General features: G+C 37.1%; 1 protein-coding gene across 3 annotated transcripts in view; it reads right to left on the bottom strand.

The window, feature by feature from the left end:
- The window catches only part of DCDC2 (doublecortin domain containing 2), a 223,552-nt gene that overhangs the window by 17,077 nt on the left and 184,250 nt on the right, over window positions 1-22,225 (bottom strand). For all 3 annotated transcript variants that reach the window (XM_069095056.1, XM_069095054.1, XM_069095055.1), the window contains one exon: window positions 17,792-17,892. In XM_069095056.1, the coding sequence (XP_068951157.1) occupies window positions 17,792-17,892 (101 nt within the window). The remainder of the gene's footprint in view (window positions 1-17,791; window positions 17,893-22,225) is intronic.

Here is a 22,225-nt window from a genome sequence, read left to right as displayed (position 1 = left end):
AGAATAAAAACTACGAAGTTTGGACAATTCATTCCCCAAATTCACAATTCTATTCCCTCAACAATTGGCTAAAAAATCACTGCAACTATTAACAAGCAGGTTTATCCTTTTGCCCCGTGATTTCTATGAACTCTTCCCAGGACAGCTATTTGAACAGTCATCAGCAAAGCCACTTCTCATTAGCTCTGATTCCAGAAAGGCAAGGATATGCTAAAAGTCTGATCTGATCAATTTGAATGAAGCAGTAAGATGGGGTAAAAGGCTTATAATCCTTTAAAATATCCCAGGTCTTGCACAAAATATATTGGTATGACAGTTCTAACAACTCAAGGCAAAAACATTTCTATGACATATTTGTAATGAATAAATGAAAAGCAATGTGCTTTTTGGTGTAATCTCCTTTGAAGGAGGCATTCAATTATTAAAGATGTTTCCAGTGTGCACATCAATCAAGCCATCCCCAGAAGGAATATACTTTTTTTCACACAGATATCCAGAAAATCTATACTTGGATGAGAAGTCAAAAGGACAGGCTTTTCACTAAGGGGTGTGTGACCACAGTGGAAGAATAAACCTTCACATGGCCAAAGTGAAGGACAGAAGTCAAAAGAAGAATTATAGGTAAGAAAATTATTGAGAAGGAGCCCAATTTTCTTCTCTTCACTCAAATTCCTTTTGTGGGAATTACACATGCTATGATTTATTAAGGACAATGGGACTTGTGCTGTAATCACCACCCTGAATCCAACTAGCTTACCTGTAGAAGCAAGAGCTTTATTTATATTTTTCCCACTAATAAAATGATATCCGTTTCATTGTCTATTATCATCATTCCAACAACTCCAAATAGCAATCTTATCCCTTCTTTGGTCCTTCTCTTTCAATATAACTATTTTAAATCCCTTTTTGTTTGCTTTAGCATGCATTACCAGCCCCAGGTCCTTCAATTCCAAATCCAATCCAATGTATTCCACTATGTAAGATAGAGTAGGACTGTGAGACAACAAGCTTTCTCCTGAGGTCATATACTATGAATTTTTATATCAAATCTCTGTCAATATGTCAAAGACCTGTAATGTCATCACTTTAGAAACTCCTTCCACTAATAAAGATCACAAGCTATCTAAAGTAAGAGATTAAGTGACTCGTCTAAGTAACTAGACTAGCTAGTATGTGTCTAAGGAAATATTAAAATGCAAGTCTTCCCAAGTCCACATATCTAGAACTCTATCTACTATTTTACATTGATCTCATGATCTACATAGGAAAAATAAATATATACAGATACAGATAATTATATATATACTCATATTACATGTATATGTATGCATATCTGTGTATATAATATTCATTCAAATTGAATTCAACAAACATTTCTTAAATACCTGTTATGTGCAAGATATACTATGCTAGGTGCTGGGAATACAAAAATGAAAGATAATAGAACTTCTTCCCTCAATGAGTTTAAACTCTAACAGGGATATCATGGATAAATAAAGAAGTTAGAATGTAATAATAGCAAAGAAAAGGTCAAGAAAAAGAAAATCAAAAAAATGAAAAAAAATAAAATGAGGTTGTAGAAATTTTTGACTAGGAGATCTTGAAGGATTCATGGATTTAGAGCTGAAAGGAATTCTTTGAGACAGGTAATTCAATCCAAAAACTCTCATCTTATATCTAAGGCCCAGGAAGCATACATGACTCATCTTAGGTCATACAAGGGTCACTGAAACTAGGTCTAAACAAGAAAAAAGCAAAAATTATATCAAGTGGTAATAGTTATAGGGAAATGCATTTCATGCACTGAGAATGACCTCTTTGGACATACAAAAATAAGGAGATGACATGCTGATATTTTAAAATACTCACCAATTCAGTTTAGAGATAGTACCATACAGTGGAAAGAACACTAGCCAAAGTCAGAGAATCTGAATTCAAATCCTACCTATGACCCTTGCTGGGTCATTGTAATTTAACTTGTCTAGGCCTCAATTTCCTCATCTGTAAAATAAGAAGATTTGACTACATGACTTCTGGCATTCTCTCCAGGTCTAGATCTGTGATCCTATAATTCTATTAATGTGGTATGCATCAAATTAGGCTAGAAAGGTGTGCCAGAAGCCTGTCAAGGGCTTGCAACGTCCAGTTAAAGTATCTCTATTTTATTTTATGGGAAACTGGAAGATACTGGAGTATGGGAGTATAATATTAGATTACCTGGACAGATGTGTGAGGATAAATTAGAAAGGAAAGTCACTGGAACCAGGGGGATTAGTTAGGAGACTATTAAAATAGCCCAGGTGAGAGTTGATGAAGACCTGATGTTAGTATGAGTACAAAGGACCAGATGGATTGTGTGAGATTGCAGTGGTAGAATCAACAAGATTTTGCTACTGATTGGATATGTAGCACAAGAAAGAGTGAAAAATTACTCTAAGTTTGGGTGGCTAGATGGATTATGATACCATACACAGAGAAAGGAAAGTTGTTTTAGTAACATAGCTGAGACTTTTTTTTTGCTTTTTGGAGGGCAATTGGGGTTAAGCAACTTGCCCAAGGTCACATGGCTAGTTTTTGTGTTAAGTGTCTGAGGCCATATTTGAACTCAGGTCCTCCTGACTCCAGGACCAGTGCTCTATTCACTGCGCCACCCAGCTGCCCCTAACATAACTGAGACTTTAAGGTAAAACCATACAGATATTATTTTCTCTAATCTGATGCAATGGACAAATCATTGAATTGGGAGTGTTGAATTTATGGGACCTGAGTTTCCAACTGGGTTCTGCTTCTAACTAACTATGTGATGTTGTGCAAGCCCCTTTCACCTCAGTGTCCTCATCCATAAACTGTTGACCTCTGAAATCTCTTCTAAATCTAAATATATGATATCCCCACTTTACAGAGAGGCAACTGAGATATAGCTAATTAAATGACCTCCCAGGGTCATAAAGTTAGTGACCAAGTCAGAATGAGAATTCAAGCTTCAGAGATGCCAGTCTTCCTACTTAGCTGAGCACTTCAAGAATCCATGATTTCATAAGTGAGAGTGCTCGCTCACCCAACACTGATCACACTCTTTCTGAATGATTAAAGCAAAAAAAAAAAAACATCGCCCAGTGGACCACCTTCTGGCAGTGAACCTCACTGCACCTAGTCAGGCTGGTACTACAGTACAGGGCATATACAGGCCCATATCTGAATATCTTACATACCAGCAGTGCTTCCCAGAGCTTGGAGTCTGCTGGGATATCCCCTGAGAAGCCAGAGTTACTTCCATACTGATCTGAAGCACAAGATAGAGCTTAGCAAAGAAGTCATTTCATTACACAAAAGTAAATTAACATAGTTTCATGTGATTACAAATGGAATTGTCTCTAAAACCAGTCATCTTGAGAGCCAGCCAGTTTGACAAGCATAACATTCTATCATCCTTAAGATGTAACCACTGAGTCACAGGAGCTTTCTACACTAAATCTTTTGTAGAACTAAAAAACTAAAATACTACCTCAGAGGATTAAAATGCTACATTAGATAGGAAATGATCATATGAATAACTTACATTTCTAGAATGATTTATACACACACACACACACACCCCTTATGCTATTTGTTCCTATAACAAACCTATGCAGTAGTTTAGTATGGATATTATCAACCTGCCCCCATACAAGTAAGGAAACTGAGGTTCAGAGAAGTTACTTATTGTCCAAGATCACAAAGTGAGTGAATTGTAGAGAAAGTGAATTCAAGTTTACTGTTCTTTCCAAAAACACTATGCTGTCCTGTGAAGTTTGGACATAAGATATAAAGAAAGTTGTTATCCATGTAGCAAAAAGGATTATTCCAGCTTTTCCTTTTAACTCATAATTCTAGAAAATTCTATCACTTTATTTCTAATTCACTGTCTTCCAAAACACACATATAGCCTAATTTCCCCAAATAAGATAGCATTTTCAGTAAAAAAAAATTTCAGAATACAAAATTCCTAATGCAAAAAAATCTAATAAAAGTGATCTTAAAATGAAATAAGGCTACATTTTTATCTAAAAAGGAGGGAAAAGTAGTTAATAATTTAATGAAAGCTGAGAGAGGAAGGAAAGGGCTGCTAGTGGCAGTATAGTTATTGGCTATAAAGACAGCCCAACAAGATTTATCTTAATTACATCACCATGCCACAGTTCATTAAGAGACACATTTTCAAAGAAAGACACATCACTGCAAGGGCTATAAATCAGGAAGATTTTTTTTATATGTATATACTTTTTTCTTCCTTGTTACTGAAGATATTAATGTCACATTTCAGTCTAAGTTGGTTTACTTACATGTCATTGTGGTATAACAAAAGATAATATTTAACTAGGTTAAAGGGGAAAGTATTATTATCATTATGATGATGGATGAAGTTGATGATGATGATGCTTCACTAGTGTCCAACAAGGTAGGATTCACTATCGTTTAGCCCAGCTGCTCACTGTCCTAATGATGTTCACTGTACAGGAACAGCAATGATAATGTAAAATAGATCAGTATACTTTCAGTTTCATAGTATCTGAGTATTTAGAACTAGAAGGGATATTAGAGGTCATTTAGTCCAACCTGGCTACCTTCAGATGAGGAAATGTTATTAAATCAGACTTTTCATAATTATTTAAATAACAAGACAGTATGTGAAGAAAAACATGATTTTTTTTCTTTTAAACAATGGGAGTTCTTAACCTATGGACTGTGAACTTGTTTATCTTAATATTTGGACAACTATATTTCAACATAATTTGTGCCTTTATATCCTATGTATTTTAATTTTTACACTTGAAAACACTATTCCGACAAGGGGTTCTTAGGTACAGACTGCCAAAGAGCTCTATGACACATACACACAAAAAATGGTAAAAAAAAAAAAAAAAAAAAAAAAAAAAACATTACAATGGGGGGGGGGATATTCAACTATCATAAATTTTTTCCTGATTTTCCATTATCAGAAAAAAGTTATATCCCATAATGTTCCCAGTGTGTTCTCATCAACTCTCTCCTGCTCTACACTCTCTGCTTCAATTATCACCTCAATGCAGATGATTACCAAATGTATACATACAGCCCAAACATTTCTCCTGAGTGCCAGTCTCACATTTGGGCTGAGAGATAAGTAGTTCAATTCTGGAGGTGAGTATGAAAGGCTGGTTGAAGTTCCAAATAGAAATTAATCCATTCTTAATGAAGCATAATCATAGAGTGGAAGACACATCCACCTGGAGTTTCTACTAGCTTCTCAAACTATCAATGTGTCTAAAATAAAATCATCCTCTTGCTCAAATAAGTCCCCTCTTCTCCTGCCTTTCCTCTTTCTGTCAATGGTACCACTCTTCCAGAAGCCTATCCTCAAAATTTTGTAGTCATCTTCTACTCTTTCTTCTTTGCCTTTAATATTTCAAGTGCCTGCACCATTTCTCTGAAATTAGGGCTGTCTTCGCCATTTCCATAGCTGTGGCTCCAGTCCAAATATTTATTGCCCCTTGCCTAAATTCTTGCAATATCCTCCTAAGTAAAGTTTGGCTAACAAACTAAAACCTCTTCTAATTATGAGGATTATTCTAATCCCCCTCTGCCACCATTTTGCTGAGGTTTTATGAAGTTCACTCAATCCATCTATACCACTCTATCCAGATCATAGTTGAGGGTATAAGTTGAAAATGACTAAAGTCATCACACACATTTCCATGGAAACTAAAACCAATTCTCACTCAAGCTAGATGTGATTTTTAAAATAAATTTCAATTTTTCATTATTTTAATGCGCTTTTCCTTGTTCTCACCCTTTGGGCATTTGTTTCTAAAGAAAATAAGGGAATTAACTACAAAAGGGTCTATAGGCACCAAATGTACAAAAGAATGTAGTTATAGTCTGAAAAGTGACCCTGTGAAAATAGAACTGACATATTTATTCCTATTCAAAAAATTTTCATGTTACATTCTCTCAATTTACAAGCAAATGCTGATTTTTCTGACAGTTCCTGTCATAAATCCCTGTAGGTCATGTGATAAGTTAACCCTCATCACTGACCCATCACCTAAAAGTCCATAAACAGAAGACAGTCACGGATTCTTGTCTATGATATACAAGGGACTCAATAATTGATATTACCTCATCATTAGTTCTGAATGTGATTTAACAAGAATTAGTATATCAGAACAGGAGTCTATGATTTGAAGACACGAGCAACTATGTTTCATATGCTTGGAATGGACCCCTCCCCTCCCCATTTCCACCTCCTGACATCCTCCTCCAAGTGCTATCTCAGATGCCACCTCTTTTATGAAACTTACCTGATCCCCCCAGCTATAAGTGACCCCTTGGCCCTGTAGTTTCTTGGACTACTGTTTGACTTCTTCAATTTACTTAATTATTTTCTAAATTGTGTTAGTTATCTAATTAAGTCTCAAAAACTTATTAAACAATAAACTAGAGAATAAATACATTTTCCATCTTTGAATATGCAAAGATTAGCATATACTATGTTTGTTAAGTAGAATTATGCTGTAGATGTAGTACCATTGCATCTATGCCTCAGTTAATAAATATTAAGCACCTAAATTTTCCACGCACTGTGTGCTAAGCAGTGGAGATACAAATAAGAAAAAGAAACAGCCGAAGTGAAGCAGAGCTGCTAAAGGAAAGTGTAGTTATTTAGAAGGTTGTAAGCCCTCCATAAAGGAAGGCTTTGGGAGGAGTTTGATGCTTTATCCTCCAACCCTCCAGTCAGAGGAGAGAGGTAACAAGGGTGAGTTGAGAAGGTGTTGATTATCAATGAGAAGCAATTTGTGTGGGGTTGAGATTTCAGGTGATCAGTTTAAGGGGTGTGCTGTGGGAGGAGGTGCCAGTGGCAACACACCAGGATAGGGAACGTGTTCCATAAAGCCAAGGAGAGCTGTTGGTGGCAAATGGAGTTAGCTGTACAAAAATATCTTCCCTCTCTCCCTGCTGGGCATTTTAAAGCTACTCCTTTAGATTAATGGAATGACTCTAGAAGGTCCTGTTTAAAATGCACCTGTGACCTAGGAGGATAACATATTGACCATTGGGATGGGTTAGTTCTTCAGATTAGCTTGCTGTTACTAGTAACAACAGATTATATGTATGTTATATTTTATAATAAGTACCTTCCTTATTACAACTCTATTAGGTAATTCATATAAATATGTTTTATCTCCATTTTGCAGATGAAGAAAACAAAACTAGAGGGATCATGACTAGTAAGCCACATATCTGGGACACCAACTCAGGTCTTCTAACTCCCAGTCCTATAAACCTTACCATACCATATTACCTCAGAGAACAGGGCTCTGGAATGGTGATACAAAGGATAAGTAAGTTTGGATGTGGGGATTAGAAAGAAGTGAGGAAGGACTATAGTATGAGATTTTGTTCTCAGGGGTTCCAGGCAGTCAGTCAAACCTGGGGTGGGGGAGGAAGGGCAGAGAGAGACAGAGAGATGCCTTTTTATTCCTAATGCCTTTGATTCTTGTATCATGATGATGTCAAGATAACTCATGCAAGAGGAACCTCAAAGAAAGGAAGGGACTATGAAAAACAAACCCTACCTTCAACATTTTGCTCAAGCAGATTCTAGAAGGCGTAAGAAAGGCAGCAGTGGGATATAAGGCAGCTTGAAGTGGCCACAGGACTTCCTTCCATCATCAAGCCTCAACCATGTCTCACTTATAGATGAAGAAACTGAATTCCAGGGTGCTCAGCTAACATCTATAGTCACACAGCTAGTGTCAAGTCAATAGTCTTTCTACTACGCCATTATTTTTCCTCCAAACCCACAGCTCTTTCAAACCTCAAGATTGTGGTTTTCTCTATCACAATCTTCCTAATCACTAAGGTTCAGAATCTCAGAGTAATCTTTGGCCCTTTCACCTCTCTCTCCATCCTCTTCCTGCACATACAGCCAGTTGCCACATTAGCCAACTCTATCTCTTACTTCTAAATATCCTCTTTTCTCCACTCATGCAGCCATCATCCTAGTTTAGCTTCTTTCTTCTTCTTGTCTGAATGACTATAATAACCCTCCTAATTGGTCTCCCTGATTGTAAAGTGTGATGATTTATAGATTGTGAGTAGATTGTGATTATGTATATATATATATATGCTCACATATAGATTGTGACTAGAGTCCTTCTTCTCACCATTCCACCTTAATGTACAGACACTAACATAATCTTATCGCAACAGACACCTGATCATGTCACTCCAATGATCAAATAACTTCATCACGCATAGAATAAATTAATAAAAAGTCCTTAGTCCAACACTTAAGTCTCTTCACAGTCTGGATCCCACCTATATTTCCAGATTATTTAACATTTCTTATGCTCATGGATTCTACATTCCAGCAAAATCTGCTAACTAGTTGCTCCCCAAACCTCACACTGCCTGCCTCTGTGGCATCATGTAGGCTGTCCCTTTTGGCCTTTACTTACCTCTGCCTCTCATAATTCTTTTATTCCTTCAAAGCTCAGCTCATATGCTACCTTCTCTTCCTTAGCACCTTTCAATTATTAATTCGCTCTCTTCCTCCTCAGTTTTCCTAGCATTATACTTATTCGTACACATGTATCTTCCCAGTAGGTGGCACAGTGGTCAGAGCACCGGGCCTGGATTCAGATAGACCCATCTTTCAGAGTTCAAATCTGGCTTCAGACACTTATTAGCTGTGCAACACTGGGCAAGCTACTTAAACCTATTTACCTCAGTTCCTCATCTGTAAAAATGAGCTGGGGAAAAATATGAGCTGGAAAAGGAAATGACAAACCACTCTAATATCTCTGCCTAGAAAACCCCAAATGGGGTGACAAAGAGTCAGACACAACTGAAATGACACAACAACAATCTTCTCAGTGTAATGTAAGTTCTTTAAGGTAAGAAGGTATTTTGTCTATATGTCTGTATCATCTTTTTTATTGTACTATTCTATGGAAATGTTTGTTTTATTCCCAGCACCTCATAATGCCTTGAACATAGCATAAATACTGGACTAATGCTTATCACATTTAATGGACTCATGGACAATGCAAAGTAGTCAAAGATTTGCTCCTTTATTTGAGCAATCCATCCATCTCTGAAGCAACAATCATTGTTGTTTCCAAAAGGGAAAGAGTATGTAGGAAACTATGGTCATGGAAGAGGCTGCCCTTGAGCTTAATCTTGAAGGGACACACTGGGTAGCCTCTTTGAAAATTGATATGTCATTTTTACACCAGCATGCGCCATCTCCTACTCACCCATGAACTTCCAGACTGGTTAGAAATTTGAGGATGAAGCAGAGAACCTGTTGTGCTCAATGATGGCGCAAATAGTATCAAGGAGTTCTAAGTTAGGGACTCAAAATGGTGTCTCTCCATTTGGGATCAAAGTTGCAGAGAGGTATGTTTCAGTTCCAAGTAAGGAATGTTTTTTAGCAACTAGAGCAACTAAAACTGGAATGGATTAGTAATAATGAGTCAACCCTCAATCAATGTTTCTTAGAAAATACTGGATGACCATTTGTTTGGCATGTTGCAGAGGAGATTTTTTATCAAATATAGCTTTGACTTGATGATTCTGAGATTTTAGGAAGGGGATGTTGATCAAAGATATAACCAATGGCAAATCGGAAAGCAGAATATACTAGCTAAATTTATTCTGTTACTACAATATAAGTATAGGTTGTTTAAATGCTATTTGTACTGTACTATCTTATACATGCAGCAAATTATGTAAATGCAGATTGGGTACTATGATTTCTACAGATCATGTGGTCATTAGGCACCCATAACATTACCAAATGGCCTTTCTTAACTGTCTAATTGCATGTGATACTATGAAATGTTATTCAAGAACTCTAGAGAAAATAAACATATCCCAGTTCTCATTATCTGCCTATTCACAACGCAATTAACAGACCTATCATTTAAAGCCATAGAACAATTAATGTGCTAGTATATGTATAATCTAAATCAGACTGCTTGCTGTCTTTGGGAAGGAGAGAGGAGGAAGAGAGAAAGAAAAATTTGGAACTCAAAATCTTATAAAAGTGAATGTTGAAAACCAGCTTTACATGTAATTGGAAAAAATACTATTAAGTTGGGGGAAAAGTCATAGAACAATAGAAAATAATATGCAAGCTACTGGCATCATCTAGGCCACTCTTTATTGTGTACTTCTAGCTGCCAAGCTAGTGTGGTGATGAATCCAAAGTGTACTACTTGTTTGTTTTATGGGTTTTCTGTAGGTGTTTACTTGTCTGTATTCCTGAAATGGTAGTTCCTCCTGCCTGATTCTTATTTACAAGCAACAGCTTGCCTAAAGTAAACTGAACAGAGCAGATCAGCACATAACTAGTCAATAATACACTACAATTACAGTCATTGGCTAGCCTGGCATTTGTTCAACTGGGAATGCCAAAGTAGATTAGGAGGTTTATGTTTAAAAGAAAGCAGCACCTCATGCCTGCAAAACTTGAACTTTTCCCATTAGAGAGGTTTCCATTTAAGGAAGTCTGAAATCAAAGAACCCACATGCTCAACATTCCCATAGCCATGGGGTGGCAGTGGACCCAGGAAAATTAGCCAAAAGACATGATTCTCTCCACAAACTTTCCCAGAGGTCTTCTATGAACGTCTCCTTTGCCACCATCACATTCTACCAGTCACAATTCTATTTGTGTCATGTATACTTGTGTAGTGGTCATATTCCTTCTATTACCTCCTTGAAGCCATCTGTTTTTTCACTTTTGTTATCCTCTAGACCTAGCAGAGTGCCTTGCACATAATGGGAAAACTTAATAGGAATTTGTTGGATTTAATTGAAGTCCTCTAAAGCTGAGGGAAGAAGCACATACATTAAGGTGTAGCAGCTTCTTCCTTGGGCACTCAAATCTGAACACAGGACAACCTAATGACAAGTGAACTTAAAATGGGCAGTTGTCTAGTCCAAGTTTTTGCCACTCTGACTTCCCTATCAAAGAACCATGTAGATAGGCTTCTCAGTCAGCAGCACATGAGTTCAAAAGTAACACTTGTGAAAATGCTTATCCCTAAACATATTCACCTACTCCATCACATGTAGACTCAAACTATAGAACTAATTGTTAAGGAAACCAGGGAGGTAGAATGGTATTTCCACCCCCTCTTTTGCTTTTCTTCCCTTTGGAAGCAGCTGGTAGTGGAATGTATAGAAAGCTCTGAGTTGGGAGTCAGGAATACCTGAGTTCAAATCCAGTCTCAGACTCTTACTAGCAGTGTGACCCTGGGGAAGTTACTTAACCTCTAGGTGCCTCAGTTTCCTCAACTGTAAAACTGGGATAACAATAGCACATATTTTGCAGGTAGGTTATGAATATCAAAGGAGATAATATTTGCAAAAAATACCAAGCCTAGTTCCTGGCATAAAGTGTGTGCTATATAAATGCTTATTGTCTTCCCCTCCCCCAATTCCCATTTAAAACCCTTCACAATATGGCTCCAATCTGTCTTCATAGACTGCTTCCACAGTATTCCTTCTGTATGTTCCAGCAAGACTAGCCTACTTGGTGTATTCCATAGATAACATGACTTCTCCCAAGTTCATTCTTTTGCACAGGCTGTCTTCCCTGCCCCTGCCCCTCCCAGAATTCTTTCTTCAATGCTAAGCACAAGTAACACACCACCTTTCCTGATCTCCCCCTTGTTGGTTCTCTCCTTTCCTCTCTCCATCCTGATGATATTACTTTGTATATACTTTATATGTGTTTTATATTTATTTCTCCCAAGTGTAAATAGAATGCAAAATCATTGAGGGTCACATGTGCTACTGTATGATTTTGTCTTCGTCACTTCAGTACCTAGGACAGTGACTGGCACATTATTGGGGGGGGGGGGGAGAAGAGTAGTATTTAGGGATCCAGCATCTGAATTTGAATTTTCACAGAGAATTCAAATGAAGAAGCATTAAATTAAATTTAAATTAATTAAATTTTGTTTAAACAATCTGTAACTTAAAGAGTCATAGAGCACTGCCTGAGGTAATGAAAGATTAAGTGAACTGCTCATAGTCACCCAACCAATGTATGTGAAAGAAAGGACTGTTTTTTCTTGACCGCCAAGGTTAGTTTTCTTCCTGCTAAAGCACACTGTCTTTCTCTGTGCCTAAATGTGCAACAATTTTTTTTCTTGAATTGAATTGAACTATGAGGATACCAAGCAGCAGTGATGGACAATAGCACAGCACCAACATTAAACCATCTCTCCTACTCTGAAACTGCCTGCATGTCACAATTCAAAGCCAGCAAAAGTAGATTCTTTTGATTGGTGTTTCATTCAATACCTATTCCACAAAAACATCTAACCACCTAATGTATACAGAGTACTGTGCTAGATTCTCAAGAAACTAGAGAGGTTGGGTAATAGTTAGCATAAGACATGATCTTAGGCAACTCAGTCCAAAAAGAAAGACACAGGAACTATAATAAGCAATATTACGTGTGAATTTTGAGGCAGCATGGCATAATGGACAAAGGGCTGAACTTGGAGTCCAAAAGACCTGAGTTCATATCTTACCTCAGATACCTACTAGCTGTATCTTCCTAGGAAAGTCACTCAACCTCTCTGAGACTGAGGTAGACTCTAAGTTTTATTTCTTAGTTATAAATCAGTTGCAATTCAAGTGGATCCTTGGTATGTTGACATATTATAATATTAATAATAATAATTAGCAAGTATATTGTGCTTTAAGGTTTAAAAGTGATTTACAAATGTCATCACATTTGATCCTTAAAACAACCCCATGAGGCAGGTGCTATTATCATTCCCATTTTATAGTTGAGAAAACAGGGACTCAGAGAGGTTAGGTGATTTGCCCAGGGTCACACAACTAAATGTCTGAGGCAGGATTTGAACTCAGGGATTCCTGATTCCAAGTCTAATATTCTATCCTATGCATCACCTAGGAACAGCAGAAAGTAGTAAAAACATAGGACTCCATGATGTCCAAAGGGAATATTTATTGACCAGGACACTAGGAAAAGCTTCATGTAGGAAGTGGCTTTAAGCATAACCTTAAAGGAGGAATAGGAATTTAATATCCTAAGAGGTGAAATAATTCTATTATAGGTTTACAATCCAGCAAAGACTTTTTATGGCAGGGCAGGACACAGTTGGCCCTGTACTGTTCCTGGGTGCCAATGCATCAGGTGTATCCCTGATAGTTTTCTGTGTCAAACCATGCTATAAATTGCCTAGTGTCTTGGGCACAAAATATACTGAAGAGTTTGGATGATGATTAATTTGGCACAGGCCAGCATAACTCTATTTTTGATGACTGTTGTTGAGTATTTCAGTCATGAACCCCATTTGAGGTTTTCTTGGCAAAGATACTGGAGTGGTTTGACATTTCCTTCTCCAGATCATTTTACAGATGAGGAAACTGAGGCAAACAGGATTAAGCAACTTGCCCAGGGTCACATAGCTAGTAAGTATCTGAGACCAGATTTGAACTCACAAAATAGAGTCTTCCTGACTCCAGGCCCAGCACTATATTCACTATGCCACCTAACTGCCATTCTTGAATATGCCTTGTCTATGCTTGTGAGAGTCCAGGTGATATGACAATATATCATAAGGAGGTAAAAAAATACCTGTCTTCAAAAGTTAACCTGATATTTGAGGAGGATAAGACTGCTGACCTGACCCACTGTTCCTGTAACTTGTTCTTTGACTTTTCCTTGACAAAATATAAACTCCACATTCTCTCACCCAATCTCCCCCCAGGACCAATGAAACACATTTGTAAGACTGCTAGTCAGTGTTAGGGCTGAAGCCTGTGGCAATGATTTGAAGCAAAACTCACCAGCTCGTATGTGACCTGAACCCTACACTGAGGTCTCATTAGCACGACAATAACTAACTGAGAGAAAGCCACAAAAGCCCCCAAAGAATCATTTCTGAATCAAATAACCAAAGAGTTCAAGGAGAAACTAATTCTGACCATTTGTTAGCCAGTTTTATTTCCTTCACGTTGAAACTCAATTGTTGACAATCTCTGGCTCATGCAATCCTTCTTAATCACCCTTTCACACACAGCTCTATTTAATAAACTAGGACTGTCAATAATCATTTTGAATCAAATAAAAAATAAGGCTGTTCTGGGAAAACAGGCTAACACAAGGATTATTGGCCACCAATCCCCCTTCCCTTACCTGTACCCTCACAGCATAAAAAAAGGGCTTCACTTTTTTTTTTCTGTTATCACACCATTGTGTAAAGAAATGCCTAGCATAAGCTTTGTACCTTGTGAAATTTGGGGCTCATTAGGAGTTTTTTCTCTCTTTTTAAATTTTTTATTCACTAGCAAAAAATTTTTTACAAAAAATTCTCTCATCTGATCACTTCTTATTGGCCTCTTTCTCCCATTCCCCCATGGATGAAAGTCCTCCCCACCAAGCTCTGTCCTGGACCCTCTTCTCTCTTTACACTATTACTTTTGGTGATTTCATTTATTCCCATGGCTTGTAGTAGCAACTATATTCAGAAGGCATACAAATCTAAATTTCCAGGCTCATTCTAAGGTTCATTCCAAGTTCTCCCGACTTCTTATGCAAAATGTCTAACTGCCTAGTGGATATTTTTCTACCTGGAAGTCTTCCTAGTATATTCAAACTCAACATGTCCAAAACAGAAATTACTGTATTCTCTCCCTCATAGATTGCTTATTTCTATTGATTGAATAGTCTCCCATCCCCCAGATTTAGAATTTCACAGTCCTCTTTGATTCCTTCCTTTTCTTCATGGCTCCCACATCCAAATAGCTGGCAAATCCCACCGATTCTGACTTCACAATATTTTTTGTACCTATCTCTTCCTCTACTTTCACACAGCTGCTCTCTGAGTTCAGACAAAAGGTGTAATGGATAAAGTGCCAAGCCTGGAGTCAGAAAGACCTGAGTTCAAATCCAGCCTAAGACTCTTACTAGCTGTGTGACCTTGGGAAAATCATTTAACCACTATTTGCCTCAGTTGCTTCATCTGTAAAAGTGGAATAAATAATAAAAATATTTGTAAAGTGCTTAGCACAGTGCCTGGAACATAGTAATATAAATTTTTATTTATAAATAAATAATAAAATAATAACAATAAAATATAATAAAATAAAAATAAATAAATAAATTACAAATAAAAGCTATATAAATGTTAGCTGCTATTATTATTCACACTTTCATGACTCTTCCTCTTGAGCTATTGTAACAAATTCCTAAGTGGTCTCCCTCTATTCTTTCTCCACCCCAATCCAGACTTCATACAGCTGACAAAATGAACTCCCTAAAAATCTGGGAAGATGCAGACAAGAGTCTCATAGAATAACAGGCATGGATGGATATTTCTGAAACAATGTCATCATAGATCTATCTGAGTATTTGAATTTCAGGAGAGGGAGGGAGAGAGGAAAAGAGGGAAGGAAAGAAGGAAGGAAGGAGGGAAGGAAAGAAGGAAGGAAGGAAGGAAGGAAGGAAGGAAGGAAGGAAGGAAGGAAGGAAAGATATGTAACAGGATAAGAATATATTAGGAAAGGGAAATGTGGGGTGAATATGACATCAAAATAAAAGGCATCAATGACGCTTTTTAAAATCAAAACATATCTTCCTAACACATATCTGACCATATTACTTCCATTCTGCAAAACCTTCATTGGCTCCTCATTATGCATAAAATACAAATCCCCTTCACCTGCCATTTAAGGCTTTTGACAACCTGCTCCCCACATACCTTTCCAGCTTCATTATGCATTATCCTTTTCAGGTACTCTCTGTTCCAATCCAAACAGAATCTATTCCACAATGGCATCTTGCCCCAATGTACTCACTCAAGCTTTTTCCCACATCTGATAAGTGCTCTCTCCCCATCTCTGCCTGGTAAAATTCCTCTAGTCCTTTAAGGCTCAGAGCTAGGTTCCAATTAGTACAGACCATGAAGTCCCTGAAGTGGTCACATTATTCTAATTTGCACTTCAGATTTTCATTGGGTCAGAAACAATGACCACATTTGACACAATTATAACTTCAAATGGTGTGAGTTTGAATACATGTAACCATTCTGGGTGATTTATTATCCCCACTAATAGGGCCTGAAGTGCATTAACATTTGCCATGAAATCTTTGCTGATCCTTTTCTGACTCCTTTACCTATACTTAAACTAAGAGCAAATTCTTTCATCTTGACTCATATTTTCTTAAAAGCAGTCATTTGGCCAAATCACATTATATCGACCTATCTATTGTTGTTCAGCTGTTTCTGTTGGATCTGACTCTTCCTGACCCCACTGCCATTTTGCAAAGACACTGGAATAGTTTGCCATTTCCTGCTCCATCATATTTTACAGATGAGGAAACTGAGACAAAACAGGGTTAAGTGACTTTCCCAGAGTCACACAGCTAGTAAGTGTCTGAGGCTGGCTCTGAATCTAGGAAGATGAGTCTTCCTGACTCCAGGCCTAGCGTTCTATACACTCTGCCACTCAGCTGCCCCTGGAGCTTACTTGTATGCCACGAATTAAACTGAAGGCTCCTTGAGGACAAGGGGCTGTTCCCTTTTTTTTTGACTTTGTGTCTCCGGCACCTCCCACTGAAAGCACTGAATGAATGCCTCCTAAATAAGTTCGAATTTCAATTTAATAATGTTATTTTGGAATGTGAATTAGGCCAAGTTTCAAAACTATTAACTCTCACACATATGGAATGATTCTCTGTCTCTAAGAGAAAGAGTATTTGATTATGACTCCACAGGCACTTCAAACTTTTATATTTAATCAAAGGGAAAAAAATCTAAAATCAGAGTTTATAATTGTTCATTAAAAGTAATCCTTAAAAATAACAAGCTGAACCCAAATTAATTTCTGAGGTATGTGTACTGTTGTGCTTCTTTAAGTTTGGCAGTGCTTAGGGGAAAAAACTACCAATGAACAATGAGCTAAAATTGCATTACTTCGGAATTTAAAACAAAAACAGAAATGAGAAAGAAATGTATTGGGGGAGAAGAGGAGATAACCTTGTTTTTTTAAGTCCTACAAAAAGAAAGAAGTCAGTTCCTATGCCCTTTTCCCTATATTTGCGCACTTCTACTGTTTCAAGAACAATATTCAACTTCACCAACTCATTTTTCAGTCTTAGACACAGGATGTTTGGAAATGCTATTTGACTCTTTTTAAGAAGAAAATTAACTTGGATCACTTTTCAAGATCTCTATACCATGCAATTCTTTCTCTGAACCTCCCAAAGCAGGATGAACATAATGGACATGCCTATAAGAGAATATGAAACCAGTCATTCTTGGGAGGAAAAAGGGCACACGAGCCCAAAGCTTTTTAGATAATGATGGGAAAAGTAAAAGACTGATATGAATATTTGCTCTTTTTTTAACTCTGAAGGAAGAGTAATAATTTCCCAAATAAAATATACCAAATCTTAATACTCTCTTCAGCTCCTTTCATTCCAAAACATGTTGCCTCTCTGCTCCTAGTTATCCCCTGGTCCTTGTCTTCATCACTATACAAATTTGGCCATGCCAATTAATGTTTTGGAGAAAAGTATCACCATAGACGAGTGGTTAATACTTGAAGAAAAACATTAGGAAAATACGAGTCGTTTTGGTCAGTGTTGGGGCTTTTAAAAAGTAACCATACATCATCTAAATTAACTGATATTTGCCTCAGTAGCATAGCTAAAAGAAAAAAAGAAACATCAGCAAGAGGTTTTCTAGCTCTTCCTGAAAGTCATGGAGACTACCTGATCGACTGGAATCTCAACTTGAGTGTCTTCATCTTCTTGGACTTCTGCTGCCCCCTCCATTTCAGATCTCTCTGCTCCAGCTTTGAAAATGCCTTCATCTACAAAAGAAAAAAAAAAATCGATTAGAAGAGGAAAGGAAAGTCCAATTCTGACATCGTGTGGCTTCTCCTGAAACTACAACCAAAATCTTATTCTGGGGCGGGGTAGGGTGTGATGTGTTGTCAGTAGGTATTTCTATTCCATTCAACCAAGAGGGTTACTGTCGATGTTGTTGTTTTGCTTTCTATCAAATGTCTACATTCGCACAAGAAATATAGAGAGACAAGAAACTCCAGTTTCACCCAAGAAAGCTCTTGACCCACCACCCCCTTTTGTTCTGATTTAATACCACCCCTACACCTCTCTCCCATCTATGAAATGGAAATGATGCTTGGTAGGAAAGGGGGGTGGGATGCAAGAAATCTTTCATTTCAACCACATTTGTGATTAGAAAGCCTAATTTACAAAGAGAAAATGAATATTTAATATTAAAATTGATATTATTCAATCCATACAAAACAACTTAATCCTTCTCATTTGAAGGCAAAATGCCCTACAGGTTACAGACTCATAATGCCTTTCACACCCCACATAAGTCATAATCGAGCCTGTATTTTATAGACCTCCCTATGCGTTTCACAATCTCCAGTAATATATACTAGTGTTTAATTGACTTCACTGCAAGGAAAATAGATTGATTTCATTCACCTTGCTCTATGTTTCTGAGGGAAAAAAAATTATTCAGCTGCTTGCAATACCTGAAAATAGTCCTTAATTCTCCCCTTCAGCTTTCTCTTCTCTAGGCTAAGTAATCAAAAAATCACAAATCTGTTACTTAGTCCAGCTCCCATCTTCTGAACAGGTAAACATCTAACCCCCGTCAGCAGTAAATCATTGTGTTGATTCACGATCACAGTCAAGAAATGCTTTCTTTCATGTAGCTTAACTATCTCTTGCTGCAATTTAAACCTATTTCCTCTGTTTTGATCTTCCTAATCCTTCATATACTTAGAACATCATAAAGACAACCTTTTCCTTGCTTCTATTGTCCATGCTATTTAAAAGCCATTTCCAGCTACTTATTACTTCCATCATATCTATTTTTCATCTTTTACTCAATTATTTTTTCCTATTCTTCACTGGACTCTCTAATTTTCTCATGTCTTTTTAAAAACTAGGCATCTTATGTAATTCACCTGAAATCCCTATCTCCCCATCTCTACCGTAAACCCTACTTCTTCCTGAAACAGTGGAAAGAGCACTGGCACTGGGGTCAAAGGACCTGGCTATGTTACTTGCTGCCCACGTGACCTTGGTCAAGTCGTATCTCCCCTCTGAATCTAGGTTTCCATATCTGTAAAATGAATGGGCTAGAGGAGATGACCCCTCAGGTCGCTTTTCCAGCTCTAAATCTATGATCCCATGATTCTATGGATTCTTCTATTACCCAATCAGTCAGAATTGATATCTAGAATTCAGAGTCCTTTGTTTGAACCTTTCCTGGACAAGTACTATAATCTGCTTTGTATTATAATGACCTGTATCTGATATATCCCTATCTACTAGATTTTAAGTTCCCTGAGGGCTGCAAGCTCTAAGATTGTATCTATTTGTTATGCGTCTTCCCTGGTGTTTTGTAGAGTAGGAAATTGATAAATGAGCATTAATAAATGCTTGTTAAATGTAGTTGAATTCTCTGTTATCCACATAGAATTACCTGCTTTGAGGATTTTCTATGCAAATTTGTAATCCCAGGATGATGTTTGTTCCTGCCACCCAGCATGCTTCTCAGCTCTCTCTCCCTACTATTAATTGCTGTGTTTAGCCAATAAAAAGACATTTTTATATTAAGCTTTTCTTAGACTATGTAGTCTTTGTATGTGTACTACATATATAGACATACATAATTTATTACACAAAAGTAAATTTTCTATGTTTTTTTTTAAAATTCTCTTCTACTTTGGATGATCTCCACCAATAATTCCCTTCCAAATCAAAAGCAGCCGATATTCTACTATGGATATGAATGATGCTGTGCATATGAGAATTTCTTCCTGGATATTTCATGTCATAATACTGTTAATACACTGAGGACTTAACCCAATATGAAGCTGCAGTCAAAAATACCAGCAAACTGCTGGTTACAAGCAGAAAGATTTTCCTTTAGTAAAAAACAACATAGAGGGCATAATATTACTCTCATACAGATAGCCATGCATTCCAATGCATAAAGTCCTTGTCACTGAATATTAGTAAGAAGAAAGTGCAACTCAAAAGCATTTGGATTCTCTATTAAGACAGACTGTAATTTAGTCAATCAAGAAATAGAAGGTTGAGAGGTATGATCAGCAGGATAGAAGTGAACAGGGACTTCTACCCTCACCAAACTCTTCAAAAAGAGGGGCTGCCCTATACATAGGGTGATTTTAAAAACAAAAGAAACCATTATTTTGCACAGCAAGTAAAGGGCACATGAATTTGCTATCCTAAGAGGTGGTACAGAATAAAAACACAATTAAGGTCAAGAAATGCTTAGATAAAGTTATGGTCCTAATCTTCTGAAAGCAATAGCACTCTTCCACAAAAATGCACCGTAGTGTTAATGTTAAAGACACAAAACTCTAAGAGGCATCCTGGCATGATGTATCAATTGCTGGGCTGTGAATAAGACATGGATTCAAATCCTACCTCCAGGACTAACTAGCTGTGTGGCTATTATGGGCAAGTCAAAGCTTTTCTAAGCTTCAGCACCCTCACCTCTAAAGTAGGGATAATAATACCTCACAGGGTTGTTGCACAAAATGATATAATCATATTTATGATCACAGATTGAAGGTTTGAAGGAATCTTAGAGACCGTGTATCCAACTTTTTCATTTTACAGATGAGGAAACTGAGGCCCAGCGAGGTTAAGTGCTTTGCTTAGGGTCACACAGGTAGCAAATGTCAGTCCTGGGATTTGAACCAGAGCTGGGTTATGAACCAAGGTTTTCCTTTCCACTGCATCACAGTTCCTCCCGTGACAATGTCTATAAAGAGCTCTGAAAAATTTTAAATGGCATAGAAGATCAATTCCTGGACTGAGTGAGTCGTTGTCCTAATCCAATATTCTAATTCTTCTGTTACATGATGTTATGATCCATTTTTATTTCTGTATACTAGCATATAGCATTTATTTCTCAAAACTATATACAAGGAAAACTATAAGAAACTATGGAAATGAAGTTATTCAAGTTTTATATGAAATAAACATTAGTTTAGCTATTTCTACAACAAGATTACCACAGGGGAAAGCTAAGTCAACAAGAATGTGTAACTAACCCAGAGAAGATAAAAAGAGGTGAAATATGTTAGGCAAAAACTAATGTTCATCCATGAATTGAGATATACAAGTCATCTCCTTTGAGCCTTTGAAATAAACACAAAATACGAACAGGCAGACTATGGCTAGGGAACAGAAAAATCATAAGACAATATGGAAATATAACCAAGGAAAATAAAGATCCAAAATAGAGTGCAGAGGAGACAACCAACTTGTAGGAGACAGTAAGAAAAGGGATTTTTTTAAATTAGTCTATTTTTAAGGAAGAAATCTGGTGAGTACCACTATCATATAAATATCATTAGCTCTCAACTACCTGCGACATCTGAGACTCACAATGGCATTCAGAGAAGCAAATACCCTAAAATAATTAATATTTTAGTTTTGAATATATTAACAATTTTTGTAGCAGCTTTACCTTCCTTACTATTTTTCCCACCCACCTAAATGTTGAAGAAGACATCACAGAATGATGACAATAGGTGAAGGCCTTCTGGAGACCTAGAATAAATGAATACAATACAGCACAAGAATGCAGACTTCAGTTAGCCCTAAAGTCTGGAAGACCTAATTCAAGTCTCATCTCTGCCAAAGAGTAAGTATTGCAACTTTGGGCAAGTAATTTAACCTCTCATTGCCCCAGTCAAGGCTCTAAAAGAGGTTAGAAATTATAGGGCAGATGCTGAACTGTCTTGATAAGATGCCTTCCCTTCACCAATAAAACTGCAGGACCAGTCCAAAAAAATTTTTTTTAAAGAAATGTTTAAGGAGGTTGAAGCCAATTAAGATGGAGAGATCAAATGGGTTTTCTTTTAAGTAAAAAGATTATTTTTATTGTTATCCCTATCCTACTATGTACAAGGCATTCTGCCAAATGTCACAGAGGATACAAATATCAAATATGACCTACTTAGGGACATTAAAATTTCAAAAAGTTTACAATCTAATGAGTAAGACAAGAAATATACTATACATTGCTAGATGCAGGTACTCTTTCTATCAGCATTAATCTGACTCTTATCCATGTTTATATTTCACAGGGTTCTATATAACATGGCTTGGGAAAAGCCA

This window comes from Petaurus breviceps, unplaced genomic scaffold, assembly GCF_028583685.1.
Source record: "Petaurus breviceps papuanus isolate PSGF00001 unplaced genomic scaffold, PetGlider_PUasm1.0 224, whole genome shotgun sequence".
Classification (NCBI taxonomy): Eukaryota; Metazoa; Chordata; class Mammalia; order Diprotodontia; family Petauridae; genus Petaurus; species Petaurus breviceps.
The sequence above is the reverse complement of the archived record's forward strand: the minus strand, read 5'-3'. Positions and strand labels throughout refer to the sequence as shown.